Source organism: Dendronephthya gigantea, unplaced genomic scaffold (genome assembly GCF_004324835.1).
Source record: "Dendronephthya gigantea isolate DGI-Jeju-01 unplaced genomic scaffold, DenGig_1.0 000000F, whole genome shotgun sequence".
In the NCBI taxonomy this organism is placed as follows: Eukaryota; Metazoa; Cnidaria; class Anthozoa; order Malacalcyonacea; family Nephtheidae; genus Dendronephthya; species Dendronephthya gigantea.
The window spans coordinates 2,909,280-2,924,732 of record NW_021163010.1 but is presented as its reverse complement, the minus strand read 5'-3'; the positions used below and the strand labels follow the sequence as shown (position 1 = coordinate 2,924,732).

The 15,453-nt window shown below is 37.7% G+C and overlaps 3 protein-coding genes across 3 annotated transcripts; 2 read left to right on the top strand and 1 right to left on the bottom strand.

Annotated features, from left to right (window-relative positions):
- Positions 1 to 240: 240 nt before the first annotated feature.
- LOC114524391 (galaxin-like) lies at positions 241 to 2,011 on the top strand. The gene is made up of 2 exons (XM_028545492.1): positions 241 to 329; positions 1,628 to 2,011. The coding sequence occupies exons 1-2, from the start codon at positions 272 to 274 to the stop codon at positions 1,987 to 1,989; spliced, it is 420 nt and encodes a 139-aa protein (XP_028401293.1). The 5' UTR covers positions 241 to 271; the 3' UTR covers positions 1,990 to 2,011.
- On the top strand, positions 1,992 to 3,267 carry LOC114524260 (galaxin-like). The gene has a single exon (XM_028545446.1). The coding sequence runs from the start codon at positions 2,337 to 2,339 to the stop codon at positions 3,132 to 3,134; it is 798 nt and encodes a 265-aa protein (XP_028401247.1). The 5' UTR covers positions 1,992 to 2,336; the 3' UTR covers positions 3,135 to 3,267.
- Positions 3,268 to 5,099: 1,832 nt separating this feature from the next.
- LOC114519062 (galaxin-like) lies at positions 5,100 to 8,246 on the bottom strand. Its single transcript, XM_028539118.1, has 2 exons — positions 8,099 to 8,246; positions 5,100 to 6,611 (listed from the first exon to the last, which is right to left on the bottom strand). Exons 1-2 carry the CDS (start codon positions 8,244 to 8,246, stop codon positions 5,305 to 5,307), a joined length of 1,455 nt encoding a protein of 484 aa, XP_028394919.1. The 3' UTR covers positions 5,100 to 5,304.
- Between the last annotated feature and the right edge of the window lie 7,207 nt (positions 8,247 to 15,453).

Sequence of the window (15,453 nt, the reverse complement as noted above, 5' to 3'; positions counted from 1 at the left end):
GATTCTTGCTTGCATCACACTACATGATCGGATATCGCGCGCCCTCTGGAGGATTACACAAAACGAATATAATTGAATAGTTGAATTAATAAATTCAATTAAAATGTTGTTCGTTGAACTTCGTTGAAGTTCGTTGCCTACACAACCTCAAGGACTCACCCAAACATGATATTGACAAATTTGGTGAAACCACTGAAACGTTTTAAGCTGGCTGTGTTCAGAATGTTCAAAGAACGAGAAAACATCGTGAAGTGAAGAGCACAATTTCAAGATGAAGCAGAAAATGTTTTTGTTAGGTTTGATTTCCATTCTACTTTTACCATTTTCAGGTGAGATTATGTAGTAATGTATAACATAAGCCATAAGTTGAAATATTTTGCTGGAATGCAAATGGACATTGCTTGTTACCTAGGCGTTCCGAATCGAACCATAAGCTGGTGCAAAAATTGGTAAAGCCAGCTTTCATTATTGCAAGAAAATGCATGAGCATAGATATTAAAACTATATTCGTCTTTGACTTAACTGTATCACTTCGTAAGTAGCACAGTAACAGTGTATAAAATATGACGAATCAAACTATTATAGTTCCTTACTTTTTCGTAAGTGCTTTGATTTATTTATAGGGTGTTTCTATTCGTATCAGTTCTAATCGTTTCAGTGCTATATCAAAAAGTTTCTACGTCCACTCAACCTAACATTTTTTCTTCTGCAAATCTTGACGAACTAAGGCAGGGAAGCATTTAATGTCCAGACTGTCCAATAATTAAAATGCTGTACACATTAAGCTAGTTTGCCATATATACTATCCTGACTAAATATATGTTAAAATATTCTTGCAATTTGGCATAGCAAACAATTAATAATATATAATTGTCAGTTTGCACGTAAACTTCGCACATATTCAAAAGCGCTAAGCTTTCAGTCAGTCGTTGACCTGTTCCGTCATTATGCATATATTGTAGACTTGTATACAATAGTAATGAATTTACGTAAAGGACTATAGGTGTACCTACGAACTCATAATTTTATTAGGCAGTTTACTTTCGTTTGCGTTAACTGAATACTAACTTCTCAAAAGATATTATGCGGTTACACCCTGTGCCAATACGCAAATTAAAAAATTTTTCAACACTTTGACAATTTTTAATGAATGCACGAATTCCGTTCCGATATAATCAAACCTAAGTTATTTAGCAATGCCTAACATCACTTTTTTCTCGCCGACATATTAGAGCCAGTTATAAAAAAGTACTAAAGTACCTGAATTTTAAATACAGTTATGACAGTATAACCAAGGAGCAGCGTGGCAGCGTCTTCAAACAACTTAGCATCAAATGTGGTATAAAAACTGTTAGTATGGCTGACTCTTCTGACGAAGGCACTCAGGTCGAAACGTCGAGAAGTGTTTTGTTATTTAGGCAGTTGTTATACCACATTTGATACTAAACAGTTATGACAAGATTAATTAGGCAGCCAACATCGTGTATTTTTTAGTTACCTGCGATTTGACTACCTAACTCAGTTCGGTTCTATCATGCATGTGTAGGATTGTAAAGGATTGGGTAGAGTTATGGGGCAGTAACGGTAGATTTAGCCTTTGTGAATGAATCGCTTTATATTTTCCTAGCAAAAGCTAGCAAAGCTTCGTCAGCTGTCTGTGGCGATGAATATTGGGATCCTTTATTCGATATCTGTTGTGACGGTAATGCGCATGAACAACGTTATGGAGCAAACACCAGATGCTGCGGAAAGAAAATCTACGATGCCCAAAGTCATATTTGCTGTTCAGGATCTGTATTCCGTAAGGAATGCACAGGGATGACTCAGTGTTGTGGTCAACAACCATTTAATAGCGAGAAAGAAATATGCTGTAATTCAAGATCTATTCATCCTAAATCAGCTGGTGCATCAACTCGATGTTGTGGAAATTCCCCGTACAATGGTAGTTCTTTCACTTGTTGTGCTGGTAAAGTGGTAGGGGTCGAGTAGCAGGAAACAAGACCCAATGCTGTGGGGAGAAGAGCTACGATCCAAATCTTTCTGTCTGCTGCGAAAAGAAAGTCGTTGGCAAGCCAGATAATAGCAGCAGTGGTGAATGTTGCGGACAAACATCATATGATCCGTCATTATCCGTCTGCTGTAACGGACAGCCCGCCAAAAAGCTCAAAAGCAATCTTACATTGTGCTGCGATAAAGATAGCTACGATCCTGCGAGTTCTCTTTGCTGCGAGGGCAAAGTTTCTCTAAAGACAGGTGATTCAGTTAGTCAGTGCTGTGGAAACCAGTCCTTGAATCCAAAAACCTCAATCTGCTGTGCAGGACAACTCGCGGCAAGAATGGCTGGTAATTTGACCCAATGTTGCATGGACAAAAGCTACAATCCAGCGGTTTCCCTGTGTTGCAGAAATAAAGTTATCACGAAAACGAGCAACAATGATCAATGTTGTGGAACAACTTCATATGATATCAAAACCTCGGTCTGCTGTAACGGACGGCCAGCTACAAAACTCGCGAGTAATCGTACAATGTGTTGCGGTACAGAAAGCTTTGATCCCACCAATTCTCTCTGTTGTACAAACAAAGTTAGTAAAAAAGATAACGAGTTTAGTCAGTGCTGTGGAGATAAAACGCTTAACCCTGAAACCTCCATCTGTTGCGCTGGACATTCGACACATAGAATGGCTGGTGAAGTTACGCAATGCTGTGGTCTGGTGGCTTACAACCCTCAAAAATCGATCTGTTGCAACGATAAAGTAGTTACGAGAAGATATGGTATTTCTTCACAATGTTGTGGAAACCAGTGCTACAACCCCTCCACCTACACCTGCTGCGACGGTTATGTGACACGAAAAAAAGTTGGAAACACCATACAATGTTGTGGGAAGAAGAGTTACGATGTTAGAAAATACGTTTGTTGTGAAGGAAAAGTTTGGTCGAAAATTTACGGAAATAACACGAAGTGTTGTGGTAGCGAAAGATATAACAGAAAGGTGAGCAAAAGAAGCATAGCACGAGGTAGAAAATTGCTTTGTTGTGCCGAAAAATTATACTACAGCTCCGGCCATTGCTGCAAGGGGAAAATAGTGAAGAGAGGATCTTCATGCCGTAACTCAATTGGAAAAATGAATGTTTAATGAACATTTTTACATTGTAAAGTCTGTACTACCGTATATCTATCTGCATGCCCCAAGTGGTATAATTATACAACTATATTAATAAAAGCAAGGATGTTTATATCAGTAATAAACTGCAAAAAAAGCATTTCAAATGGTGATTAAAATTATATCGATTACATCATCCTATAAAGTATATGTGTTTATGACCAATAGAGCATGCTGTATAAATGCCCAAGAGGGAAAAGGCTCCTTACAACATTGATGCCAAAAAAAGTCATAAAATTCTCCAAATCAATTACAGTCATCTGCTTCCTAAATTGATTACATCACCAACTTTCTAGGTGCCTGCATGTGCATGCAGCAGTACTCTTAATATAATTTATATTGGTCAAATTACCCCTACAGCAAATGGCTCTGGGTCATATATATCTGTGCTATAACGAGTATTAGTATACACCCGACTATTGTCTCAGTATTAAAAATCCTACACTCTGATTGGCTACTCAACCATTGTCTATTCGTGATGGTAAACGTTTGGGAAAAATTCGCTCGTGCGACCGTATAAAATTGAATTTATTAAATTATTTTTCGGTGTAATTGCGGTGTATCGATTATTTTCTCGAAATTAATATATCTAGGTACAGGGTGTATACTAAAACAATTAGACAACTCATCTTCGTTGTCTATGAGCGAATAATCAACTCAGGCTTCGCCTTCGTTCACTATTCGCTCATAGACAACTCAGACTCGTTGTCTAATTGTTAAATAGTAAACCAGAATTTCAATTCAAATTGTGTTCCTGAGAATAGTGTGTTTTCTATTACTGATTTCTTTCGTAAGACTTATCAGGGCAGTGAATTTTATTTAAAATGAAATGATAACTCGATTGCCGTCTTTTAAGCCATTCTATTGATCTGTCTTCATGGTCGACGATGCGCCAAAAGCAATAAAAAAGAGACTGGCAAGTGGCAATGGTTCTCCATGTGGTTTCGTATAGGCTTCAAAGATGGCGGCCAATGTAATCGTCAGTTATCGTTTCAGGTTTTATATACAGCTCACTGGATCAGGAGTGCGCATCCCAAAATATTTTCTTAAGGTGTGCGTATAACAATTGGGCATAACGGTTTCGACTGATTTCTTTCGGAAGCGATTGTTTTTACCGTGTATGAACATGAATATTAACTGATTATTGACCGTGCGTGAGGTCTGTGCTGTAAAACATTAGACTGAGGCTTTTTAGTGGGATGAGACATAGAGGGTACTGGTCCAGATAACGGAATATACGGACTACGGTCCGGATATGGGTTTTGCGGACCCCGCTCGTGAACCATTCAGAATAGAGGATTTTGCAAAGCCATATATTAATAAAGACGTTACAATTATCGCTATTTAGTGCACCACTGTTCATTAATAACAAGGGCGTCAATCATAGGAGATGGGGGGTTGAAATGTTCCCTTTAACTAGGGGAGACGGAATTATGTCTTACTAGGTTAAACAAGATAATTCTACTTTGGAAGTTAAATATTTAATTAGGTTCGAAGGTAGCATGTTTTTAAATCCTCTCTAAACGGCTATAGTGACAGGATTAGCCGATTATAGTTAAATACCCAAAATGTTGTTAATATTTTTTACAACCGGCCGCGTGGCTTTAAACGAACTTTAAAGTGCCCGAAAAACGACAAAAATTTTGTTTCAGTGCACCAAAAACCATTTGGTTCCGGTAGCTCTAAAGTTGGTTTTGCCTCGTGGATGTCATTCAACTGAGGAAACTGAATACCGCGGTATTAGTCAAATATACAATGAATAGTATAAAAAAATACGGAAAGACGTACCTCTCTGTGAAAAATGACATTTGTTGACGGAAGTACAAGTGTCCACAACACTTGAAAAGTCGATTTTGAAAAACGGCAGAAATAAACAAGATGAATTTAGTCACGGCAAATGCGGCAGTTTGGCAAATCACTTTCGTGAAAGATGCGATAGTTTATGCTTTATTAATATTCAGTATTTCAAATGTGGTTTGAGAAACAGCAATTATCCACTGGTTATATGGTTTGTATAGGCTACATAATCATACGGAAATCTCCAGCATATAACTGAATTATTATAAAACTTTTAAACTGAATTGTAATAAAAAAATATGTTCATTAAAGGTATAAATGTTACTAAATAATTGTCCGACTGTGTTTATAGACAGGCAGTTCCTTTCCTTTGCAATTTTCCTTTGCAACAAAATCTTGTGCGGGAGAAAATCACACGGTTCGCACAACAAAATTTCCTTTTCCCTCCTCTTGGTTTGCCACTGTATCTTTTCCGGCCACAACATCTGGTATACTTCCCGTACTTTTTGGACCACCGTCTCCCATCACAACAAATCTGGTTTTCTTCATTGTAACTCATGCTTCCACAACATTTTATGGTGTTAGCAACATTTTGTCGTTTAGGTTTCTTTTTGTCTGCGCAACATACGTGGGTCGAGGGGGTGTAAATACTGGTCCCACAACACTGTGTTGTATTACCATATGTTTTTAGCTTAACTTCTCCGTTACAACAAAGTGAGTTTTGAGGGTTAAAGCTTTCTCTACCGCAACATTGTGTTAGATTACCGGCCATTTTTTCTGCCGCGTTTCCAGCACAGCAGACTGAGGTTGTAGGATCATAGGATGTAACTCCGCAGCACTCCGTGCTGATATTATTTACTCTTGGGGTGACAGTGTCTACACAACAAAGTGATTCTTGAGGGTTAAAGCTTTCTCTACCGCAACATTGTGTTAGATTACCGGCCACTTTTTCTGCCGAGTTTCCAGCACAGCAGACTGAGGTTGTTGGATCATAGGATGTAACTCCGCAGCACTGGCTGGTATTATTTACTTTTGGGATGACAGTGTCTACACAACAAAGTGAACTGGTCTGGTCGTAGCTTTGTTTACCACAACACATCGTGAGATTGCCCACAATTAGAGGCGCGGGTTGGCCGTTGCAGCAGACCGATGTAGAAGGGTTGTACACTGTTTTCCCACAACACGAACTGCTGGCGTTGACTGGAATATTGACGATCGTATCTTGGCAGCAAATGGAAAGTTTGGGGTCATAGCTCTTTTTTCCACAACATTGTGTTAGATTTCCAGCTCCTTTCCTCGCTCTTTTGCCAGCGCAGCAAACAGTTGTGTCAGCATTGTAGGTTCTTCGTCCACAACATCGTGTTGAAGCACCAGCTGATCTCCTAAGAATATATCTGGAGCCACAGCATATTCTCGTATTTCCATCAAATTTCCTTCGACCACAACATTGGGTGAATTCTGTACTCTTGATTTTATACGTGCGTTTCGAACAACAAACTGCAGTCTTAGCGTTAAAAATTTTGTTACCACAACATCCAGAGTAGGTTCCATAACGTCGCCCGTACGCACGATTTTCACAACAGATGTCGTATCGAGGATCCCATAACTGATTGCCACAGACTGCTCTTTTCGTCCTTTGACTTATGGCGCTAGCTAGAAAAATAGTACGTAAAAAAGCTATTGTAAAGAAAGGTTGAAGAAATAAGAAAACTTGCGAAGAGGGATTCGATCGGCAAGATCTAGGAAATTTCTTCTTCAGCGGCAAATGGGAATGAAATGATGCATCATTTACAAAAAAATAGCCGGGAAGGAAAATTGCGCTATGCCAACAGAGACTATCAAAGTTACTTTGAGGCTACGCTCACAAGGGACCGGACGAAGTTGGGACACGATTAAAAATGGATAAAAATTTGACCGGTTCTACGTTTTTAAGTGCACGCGGGATTAGGACAAATTCTTCTTGTTCCGTTTGAGCGCAGCCAGAGTTATAGGGTTTATATCGCTCCTGAACATAGAGTTATCACAAAGCAAACTGACTCCTAATTGACTTTAAAATGGCTTCATTAACGGCTTCATTAATACCTTCATTAATACCATTAAGTTGAATTTCAGTCAACCGCCTTCCTAACCGCGCGTCTGATATCTTCTGGCAACTTCTGGCAACTATGGTATGATGCAATAAATTTATGGAGAAGCCGCCTTATATAGTAAGCCAACAGTTGTCATAATAAACGCTGAGGAATATGTAGCGTTTCACTTGAGTGTTACCACCACGATATTGAAGCATGTGCGTTGCTATAACACTCAGGAACGATATATTGCAACATGTACGTCGCTATGGCACTCCGCGTCAGAAATATTGTCTTATTCATACTTATAATTCTTTTACCATGTTTTTCACCAAATGCCAAACGTAAACTACATTTTATTCCTCTTCTCCTCACGAGTGTTTATAGTCAAATTATACTGGTTACATGCATATGGTTCGGCAATTTTCAAACTCGCATAGGTATACATTACGCCGGACATGCAGCGACTGACAAAATTAGCGCCACACTGCATGTAGATCAAACTGAGTTCCTATAGGTTATACGTCGCATTTTGGTCGCGTCAAATGCAATTTGAACAACAGATAATGATTCAATATATAATGAAGTTTATCATCTCATGCATTATCTATTGTTTGATTGCATTCGACCCGACCAATATGCAACGTATAACCTATAGGCCTTAGGAAAAATAATAGCTTAGTCAATTTTCAGGACCGTCGAACTCCTAAATTCATGTTCGTACAACCGTAGAACTGCCGTAGAAAGAAATCAGTCAGACATAAGACGACGAATATATAGGACTATTCCCCCTCCCCCCCAATTAAGCTTCTAGCGACGGCCCCGTCAATGATTTTCTGAACTGAAGAATGAACAATTTATATACGTATTATTATTACATGTATACTTTGTACGATTTCTTTAGTTATGATATAATATAGCGGTATATGTAATATTTTTTATTTCAGATGCTATTAAGAACGGATTTTACAAAGAATTCGATCGGAAAGAGTGATAGGATGACGGTTAGTATAAAGTACATTTTTTATATATGAAAAAAAACTTATATATGAAAAGCTAAACTTACGCTACCTGCCGAGCAGACGATGAAGATGCAGCACAAAAAAGATACGTTCTTCATTTTGCTGCTCTCTCTCTCTCCTTCCCCTCTCTCTCTGTGATGATATCCCGTGCAGTGATGTTTTCTTATAGCTCCTTGATTTATACTAAATAAGATCATGATGATTCCTTCAAGGCCTCAATATTATATTTGGGTGAGTCCTTAGAGTTGTGTAGGTTACAAATTATAACCTGTGAGAGTTTTGATGCCGCTTCGGTATTGGACTCCAAAGGCGTAGCAATACTTTATGTTTATTACAGTCAGTGAGTTGGCGTCTTCTATAAATGCATGTCATATATATTCGTAACTTTACACTATAAATTTATGTCAAATGATTAATATTGAATGCATTTCGAGGTACGGATAAGTTTTCTAAATATACTCATTTTAGACTTTTAGCACTCAGTAAAATGCGTTGTATACGGTGCGGTATACATGAATTGCATCTGTATAGATGGGGAAGAAAGAATTAGAATACTCAATATATATTGAGATCACAAGAAAGTAACTGCTGGAAAAATCCTGAATACTTAATTCTACTTGTCGATATAACTGGCTTGAAACACTAACAAAGTCTTCAAGTACATATTTCATTAGGGTATAGCTAGGGGATGCAATCGTCCTGCAATGAAAATTTTAGGCTACATATTTATCATTACTTCTTTCTTTAGAAATTTATTGTTTTTAATTTTACCGCCAATAAACACCAAGATATTAGCATAACAAGACAAAATTGTCAGACCTGCTACGCCACTACGTAAACAATCATTTCGTTCTGTACTTTTCGTATAGCATATCGCCGAAAAAAATTTCATATATTAGCTATTTTCATGCATTTGCATATTATGTGATCGAAGTTTTTGATTTTTCGATGCCGGCATCGTGCATGTTGACAAAATGATATACCCGGCACAATCCTATAGGAATTGATTTTGAATGATGCCCTTTAGTATACTTGTATTTTCCCAAAACTCGATCCTTTTTATTTTTTAACCAACCCTTTTAGGACCAAAACTAACCAGTCCCTCCCTTTATATATTTCTCTGCGCTGTGCCTTTCTGAGGTTAAAATATCGAGCAATTCTTAACATTTGAGAAGTGCTGAATTTTTGAGGATATAACGTAAGGGATGATCAGTTAATTTAGAATATTTTGTCGACTTTTTTAACTTAGGAGTCTTAATTCAACAGACAATTAACGTTCCCCTTAGTTTACTAGGTCCATCCCGAAATTTTCTTCAAATACACTCAGCAATATTGTCTTTTTGATCTAACTGCTACGTAAGCTCTCAAACCCCGTTTAAGCTTTTCATTCAAACCAGTTTTACCTGTTTCATAATATCCCTGCAGCATTTTTATTTGGTAGATCATGTTAATGCAATCATGCTATCGTACTTTTGGGAGTAAAATGGAGTCCGGTATAGTGAAAACAGGGTCATAGGACAAAATAAATTCTATAGCTTTGGATTTTCCGGTGGCCTGCGCTCCTGGCTCAAATATATATCATATGCACTTAGTCTATCGTCATCAACAATGAAGACACAGTGTTTAGATCAACATTTTGGTTAATGCAGCCTTGGTGACGTCTGGACTGAGTATCTGAAGCCGGCTTTTTATTAAGCGTTTTTCATTCCTATATCTGTTCGCATATGTGCAAGGAAACTTTCTAGCATGTATATAAATATCTCAAAAAATGCAAATAAGATAATACTCATTTGATTCTATTATAGTTATTTCAGTGAGTGAAATTTTCAACGAATTCAACTCTTCCCTACGTATGTACACGAACGTCACGCGGTCACGGGAGCCGAAAAGGCTCAAGTTAAGTGGAAAGGAATTTATGTAGTGACGTCAATGATAAACCAATGAATTGTATTAAAACCTGGAACGCTAACTTAGCCGAAGGTAATGTGAAGGGAGTTTTTAAACTTTTGAGGCATACGTACTACGTAGAGAGCAATTATCTAGGAATGTCTCAAACTATGTAAAAACACAACGATTTGCTAATTTTTATAAAAATTGAACGAACGTCAAAAACTCTTTTTGCTCAATTTTTGCTTCAACCAAGTAGCTATAGCGCTGAGCTATAACCCGGAGTTAGCGTTCCAGGTTTAATTACGGTTCACTGCGATAAATCTAATTCGTGTTTAATCATAGCAGACGTGCTGTACGTGCACGTAAAAAAGCCTATTATAATCTCACCATTCTCCACCAGATTCGAATCCCCATCATTCTCCACGCAGCTGGTGCGAATAAATGAGACCTTGGAGTGCGTGGATCCCTGCTGACTGCGCGGTGTGAAAACAGCAGGTGCTGGAATCGTCGATTATTCAAAATCAGTTATACAAACAGAGGAAGGTGTGTAAAACAAAAAAAGAAAAACTGTAAAACTTATCAACCTATGATAACCATTTTTTGACAAATGTTACGTAGGTTTCATTACCTCAAGTGCACAGCTCATTAGAAACATTCAAAGGGTTCTATACATGAAACATGCAAAATATTCCTACCTATAACCCGAATTTCGTCACATCTATTAAATGACAGGCAATCAGCTTTCAAAAACATTCTTCCGGAAGCTTTCAACTGAAAAATCCGTCAGTTTTAGTCGTTCGCTATAGTAAAGTGGAATTCCTGCTATTATAAAGAAAATTTCTCAGTTAGACCAAATGCATGAGTTGTGTTATTAACACTCCTGACGTGCTCAGACTGGCAGACAATCGATTAACGAATTCCCGTGATTACCTTGGAAATTTGTGTGATAATTGGTAGCAATTGAGAAATACAAATACCAGGTTTTACCCTGTTTTGACCCCACGCATATTTGATGATAGAAAGCCCGGAGTATATTTATTACGAAATATCACAAAAACGTTGAAAACTCTATACAAGCTTTGTGTCTTGATCAGCCGTATATGGTGCATGCTCGACGTTTCATACACTATATTCCGGTAATCCGGTTGCGATACCATGCAGCGGCTAGTTTTCGAGTGATTTGATGTACGCGGTTAAAATAGGATACGTTCGTGGCGCGCAAGATTTGAAAACGCCTACCAGCTTCTGTTATCGACTCTGTATTGCAGACTTGCATAGGTTGTTGACTGTTTGTGTTTTCTATGTGCGGTTTCAGTTTAGGTTTTTAGTCGCTTTGTTATTGTTATTGTCAATTTTAATCCGTGAAGGTTTTTGTCAGGATTGAGTTTTTAAACTATCGATAGAGCAAACGTTTCAGTGTCAAGTATTCGCGGAGATCACTTTAGATAACAGTTAAAGCTAACAGCTGCATCGTCTAGTCTTGAGATTTTTTTGTTTCAAACTTCATCAAATTTTTGTTCATATATATTCCTATCACCTATAATGCATCATATCTAATGCGTTTACTGCCTTTTTTCTGCCTGTTGTATTCATTTGCACCATTGCATTTGTTCATTCGGTAAAGAATTATCATTCTTAAATCTGACGTCGGCGCTTTCCTTTAACCATAAGATTAATAGCCGCCTGGAATTCTTTCAACCGCTGTTTTTATCAAGAGGTTTTGATTGACTTTGTTAAGCCGTTGGTATATCATATCCATATTCACTCCTACATTGGCATATCACCACTCATTCGTGGCTGGCTTGGAGCAACACATTCTGTAGACTGTATCGCTATACATGCGAAAGTAGTTTGTTAAAAAAAACTGCCGCGACCGTAGGTTATTATACTGAACTACTTATACAGGATACTCTTATATTTGGAGTTTCTGTACTTGAGAAAACGTGCCAAAAAGGTTTGTGTTGCATTTCATGACATTTATATTGCGTATATCAGTTTACACGTGCATGCAGATTATAGACATAGTTAAGAAGTAGAGTTGTAAAAAATTTGGAACAGTTAAGGCAGTTTTTTATGCTGACAATTGACATCACACACTGCATGAGTGGATTTTTCTGTCATAATTGCTCACGCAATGAAATTAAAGGATGTTTGCATGATCCCAAGAAAGTTACCTAAGATTAAACGTATCAAGAGCAGTCTCAGATATTATTGCGGGAATAAGTCGGAAGGCTACAACTAGCTGCATGTCTGATCATGTTATTTACTCATTTTAAGACTGCCCCAAAGTCAAGCCTTCGTTAATCAGTCACTGAGTATAGCAGAGATCATGGTCATCATGCCTACATGTAAACAGCTCCTAATTGACATTTAAGTGATTTAACCATAAACCATGCATGATATATTTCATTTGAGCGAGGTATAGCTGCTTAAACAAATTATGCTACACCTTATCATTGAAAGAACACTGATTTGGGGCGTGAAACATGCATGGCTCATCCTATAGGTGCCAAAACCATTATAGGTGCCAAAACCATTTTATAGTTTATAAATTTTTATCACCGTCGTTCATGGGTAGTTAAATGCAAGCAACGATAATCAGAGTCGCGCTAATAGTTAATTTTTCTTTGTTTGGTTCAGTATACCATCTGATAATAATGGTAGCTCAGATGTTTATAAGGTATGCGGTTATCACTATTTCATCTGTTATTGATGAAAGTTGTTTGAAGTACTTAATCTTTCGTCTGATCTGCTTTTAATGAGAGGCACATGAAAAATTGTTGCATTTCTGTGTACAGACAATATTCTCAGCTGTTTCTTATGGAGGACATATGTGTTTAACCTAGGGGGGCGTAGGAACCCTGGTGTTTTTGCCTTTTTGGAGGATGCAACATGACTAGACCCCGCATGTCCAGCAGAAGAATTGATTTAAATCTTATAGTATATTAAGTATCATATTCTTTCATTACCCCCGTAAGGACTGTTGCAAATTAACGTCAATTTATACATTTTTTAGATTCAGTAAGTTGTAGGGGAGGTAGAACTTAACTTCTACACTCCCATTTACTTTTTATGAGCTGTTTTTGTTAGCTGTTAGTCTGCAGGGTAGGCCCTCGCTTGGGTTAAGGCCCGCCTTTTTGAAACGGTCCAGAAAATCACCGCAGTAGTTGAAGATCCCTTTCGACTGCTGTTTTTTTGTCTGCATGTAGGTAAATTCGGCAGACGGCTGGGCGCAAAAAAAGTAAGGATAAGAGTCGTGCCAATTTGCACTTTGACTCAGGCCACAGCCGGCCTAATCATTGGGTCCATTTATCCAATTGTCCATTGATTTAATTTTAACTGTTGCATGGGAAGAATTGAACTATTTGCGAATATTTAACCCTAACACGCGACAATTTCGGGTGGTTTCCGTGTTACGGAGAAATTTGACATGTATAATTATGATTAGAAAATGGTAAGATGGCGACAAATCCATGAATGGATTTGTATCCAGGCGCTTTGCTCTCGAGCTCTCGCTCCCTTGAGTACGTGCTCGTTTCTCTCGAAACCCACGAGGCATGGGTACGAGGCATGCAATGCAAGAAGACACCTTTAACACCCTCGGTATGAAACGGGGGAAAGAGGGGAGGTACATGCAAGGAAAATTGGTATTTCGTTTTCATTTTCTTATAGACTGCATATTTACCAATTGACAATTAGCACGTTAGACTATAGCTTTTTGTTTTTGAAAACTGCAAAAACATTTAATAAAATTGCAAAATTTCGAGGCCTTCAAAACTTCGCAATAATTGTATACTTGTTTAAACCCATAGGCTCGTTCGATTTGGAAATTTTTGTACAATGTGTAGTTATCAGCAGAAAATTAGCATTAAGTGCATGTGACCTAAATTAACTTGACAGATTCAAGTTGTCATCACAGAAGAGTGGCTAGCCCGCAACTCAGGGACTGAGAGCTCTGTGATGATACTGCTAAATATATGATATATTTGCATGAAAAGATAAATCATAGAAATTTTGAGCTACATAGGTGTTTTAGAACCGCAAACAAGCTTTGGATTCAGTCCCCTAGTTTTAAGCATATTAACTATATATGCATCAATTTTATACCTAGTATATGTGTTCCTAGTATAGTATATATACCTAGTATAGTATATATTTTGATTGTTGATTTTTATCATATATCATGTGTGTTTAATTTTGACGAAAATCAATATTAATTATGGCAGACTGTAAGTATATTGTCTATTGTTAGACTCGACTATTAGATATACAAAGAAAGTACTGTTGTTGCTATATGGTGGTTCAAGTACAATGACAAACAATGCTTCTTAAGAGATAATAAAATTAATTGACATGACGGTAAATCAATTCTTATTTTTTGGCACTTCACTCGATGTTGGTAAATTCAAGAGGTTGAAAGGGTCTTAGTTTCGAGTGGAATTATGCACACTTCAAATTCAAGCCAGGAACAGTTGATGGAAAAATGAGTCAACTATCGGTCCTCTGGCATGTAGGAATCGAACAAGAGCATTGCACCGGCATCGCAAAAGCGTATATGTTCGATTCCTGCTGGAGGACCGTTGGTGGCTCATTTTTCCAACTGTTCCTAGCTTGAATTTGAAGTGCGTATAATTCACTCGAAATTAAGACCCTTTCAACCTCTAGAATTGACATGACGTTTAATCCTAAACTTCTCTCCGTTGGCGACGATAGCTTGGTGGCTAAAAGTGGAGAAAGTAAGGGCAGCGATACAAACAGGCTCTGTTACCGCAGGGCTATGTCAAGTGCAAGATGATTTTTATATTGCCTAAACTAGGATTCACTCGTATAGATACAAGTGAAGATTTTTTCGGCGTAGCTTATACACAACTCTTGTCAGTTATAGTTCTGTATCTACAGTTCTCTTCGGTTCAGTACCGAACATTTAGGTATCGTACCTTGCCGGGTCATCTTTGCCGCTTTTGAAGTTTGAACCTTCTTAAAACTGATGGCTTTACAGTATATACCGCGCATATGATTCGTTGAATGCGATCTTATCCCGTAGTTTAGCATAATCATATATTGATTATTTATACATAATATTCACTTTATTACGGTCGACACACTAGCTGTATATATTGCCTTCTTTGTTGCAGGAAGTTATCTTTTTAGGCTTTTTAGGCTTTTAGCTTCAGGTATATATACTAAATACCGATCTTTTCGATTTTAAATTAAATCATATCATATTGCCTCACCTTGCATGCACACATTGTTAGTATCTTGCACTCATTACTTACTTGCAACCAGACCCGTAAGAATAATTACAAACTGATGACAGTTTCTTATGAGGTAATTTCCGGACTTAATTGTGCGCAATTAGGGGGCACAAGTGGAATTTTTTCTATGCTGGCCTGGTTATATTTGTTTAGTATATACCAGCGCGAATAAACGCACATTATCACACCATAAATCATTATGGAGACTAAATATACTTTTGCAAACTCGTCAACTTGGACTTGGACTTGGTCCAAAATC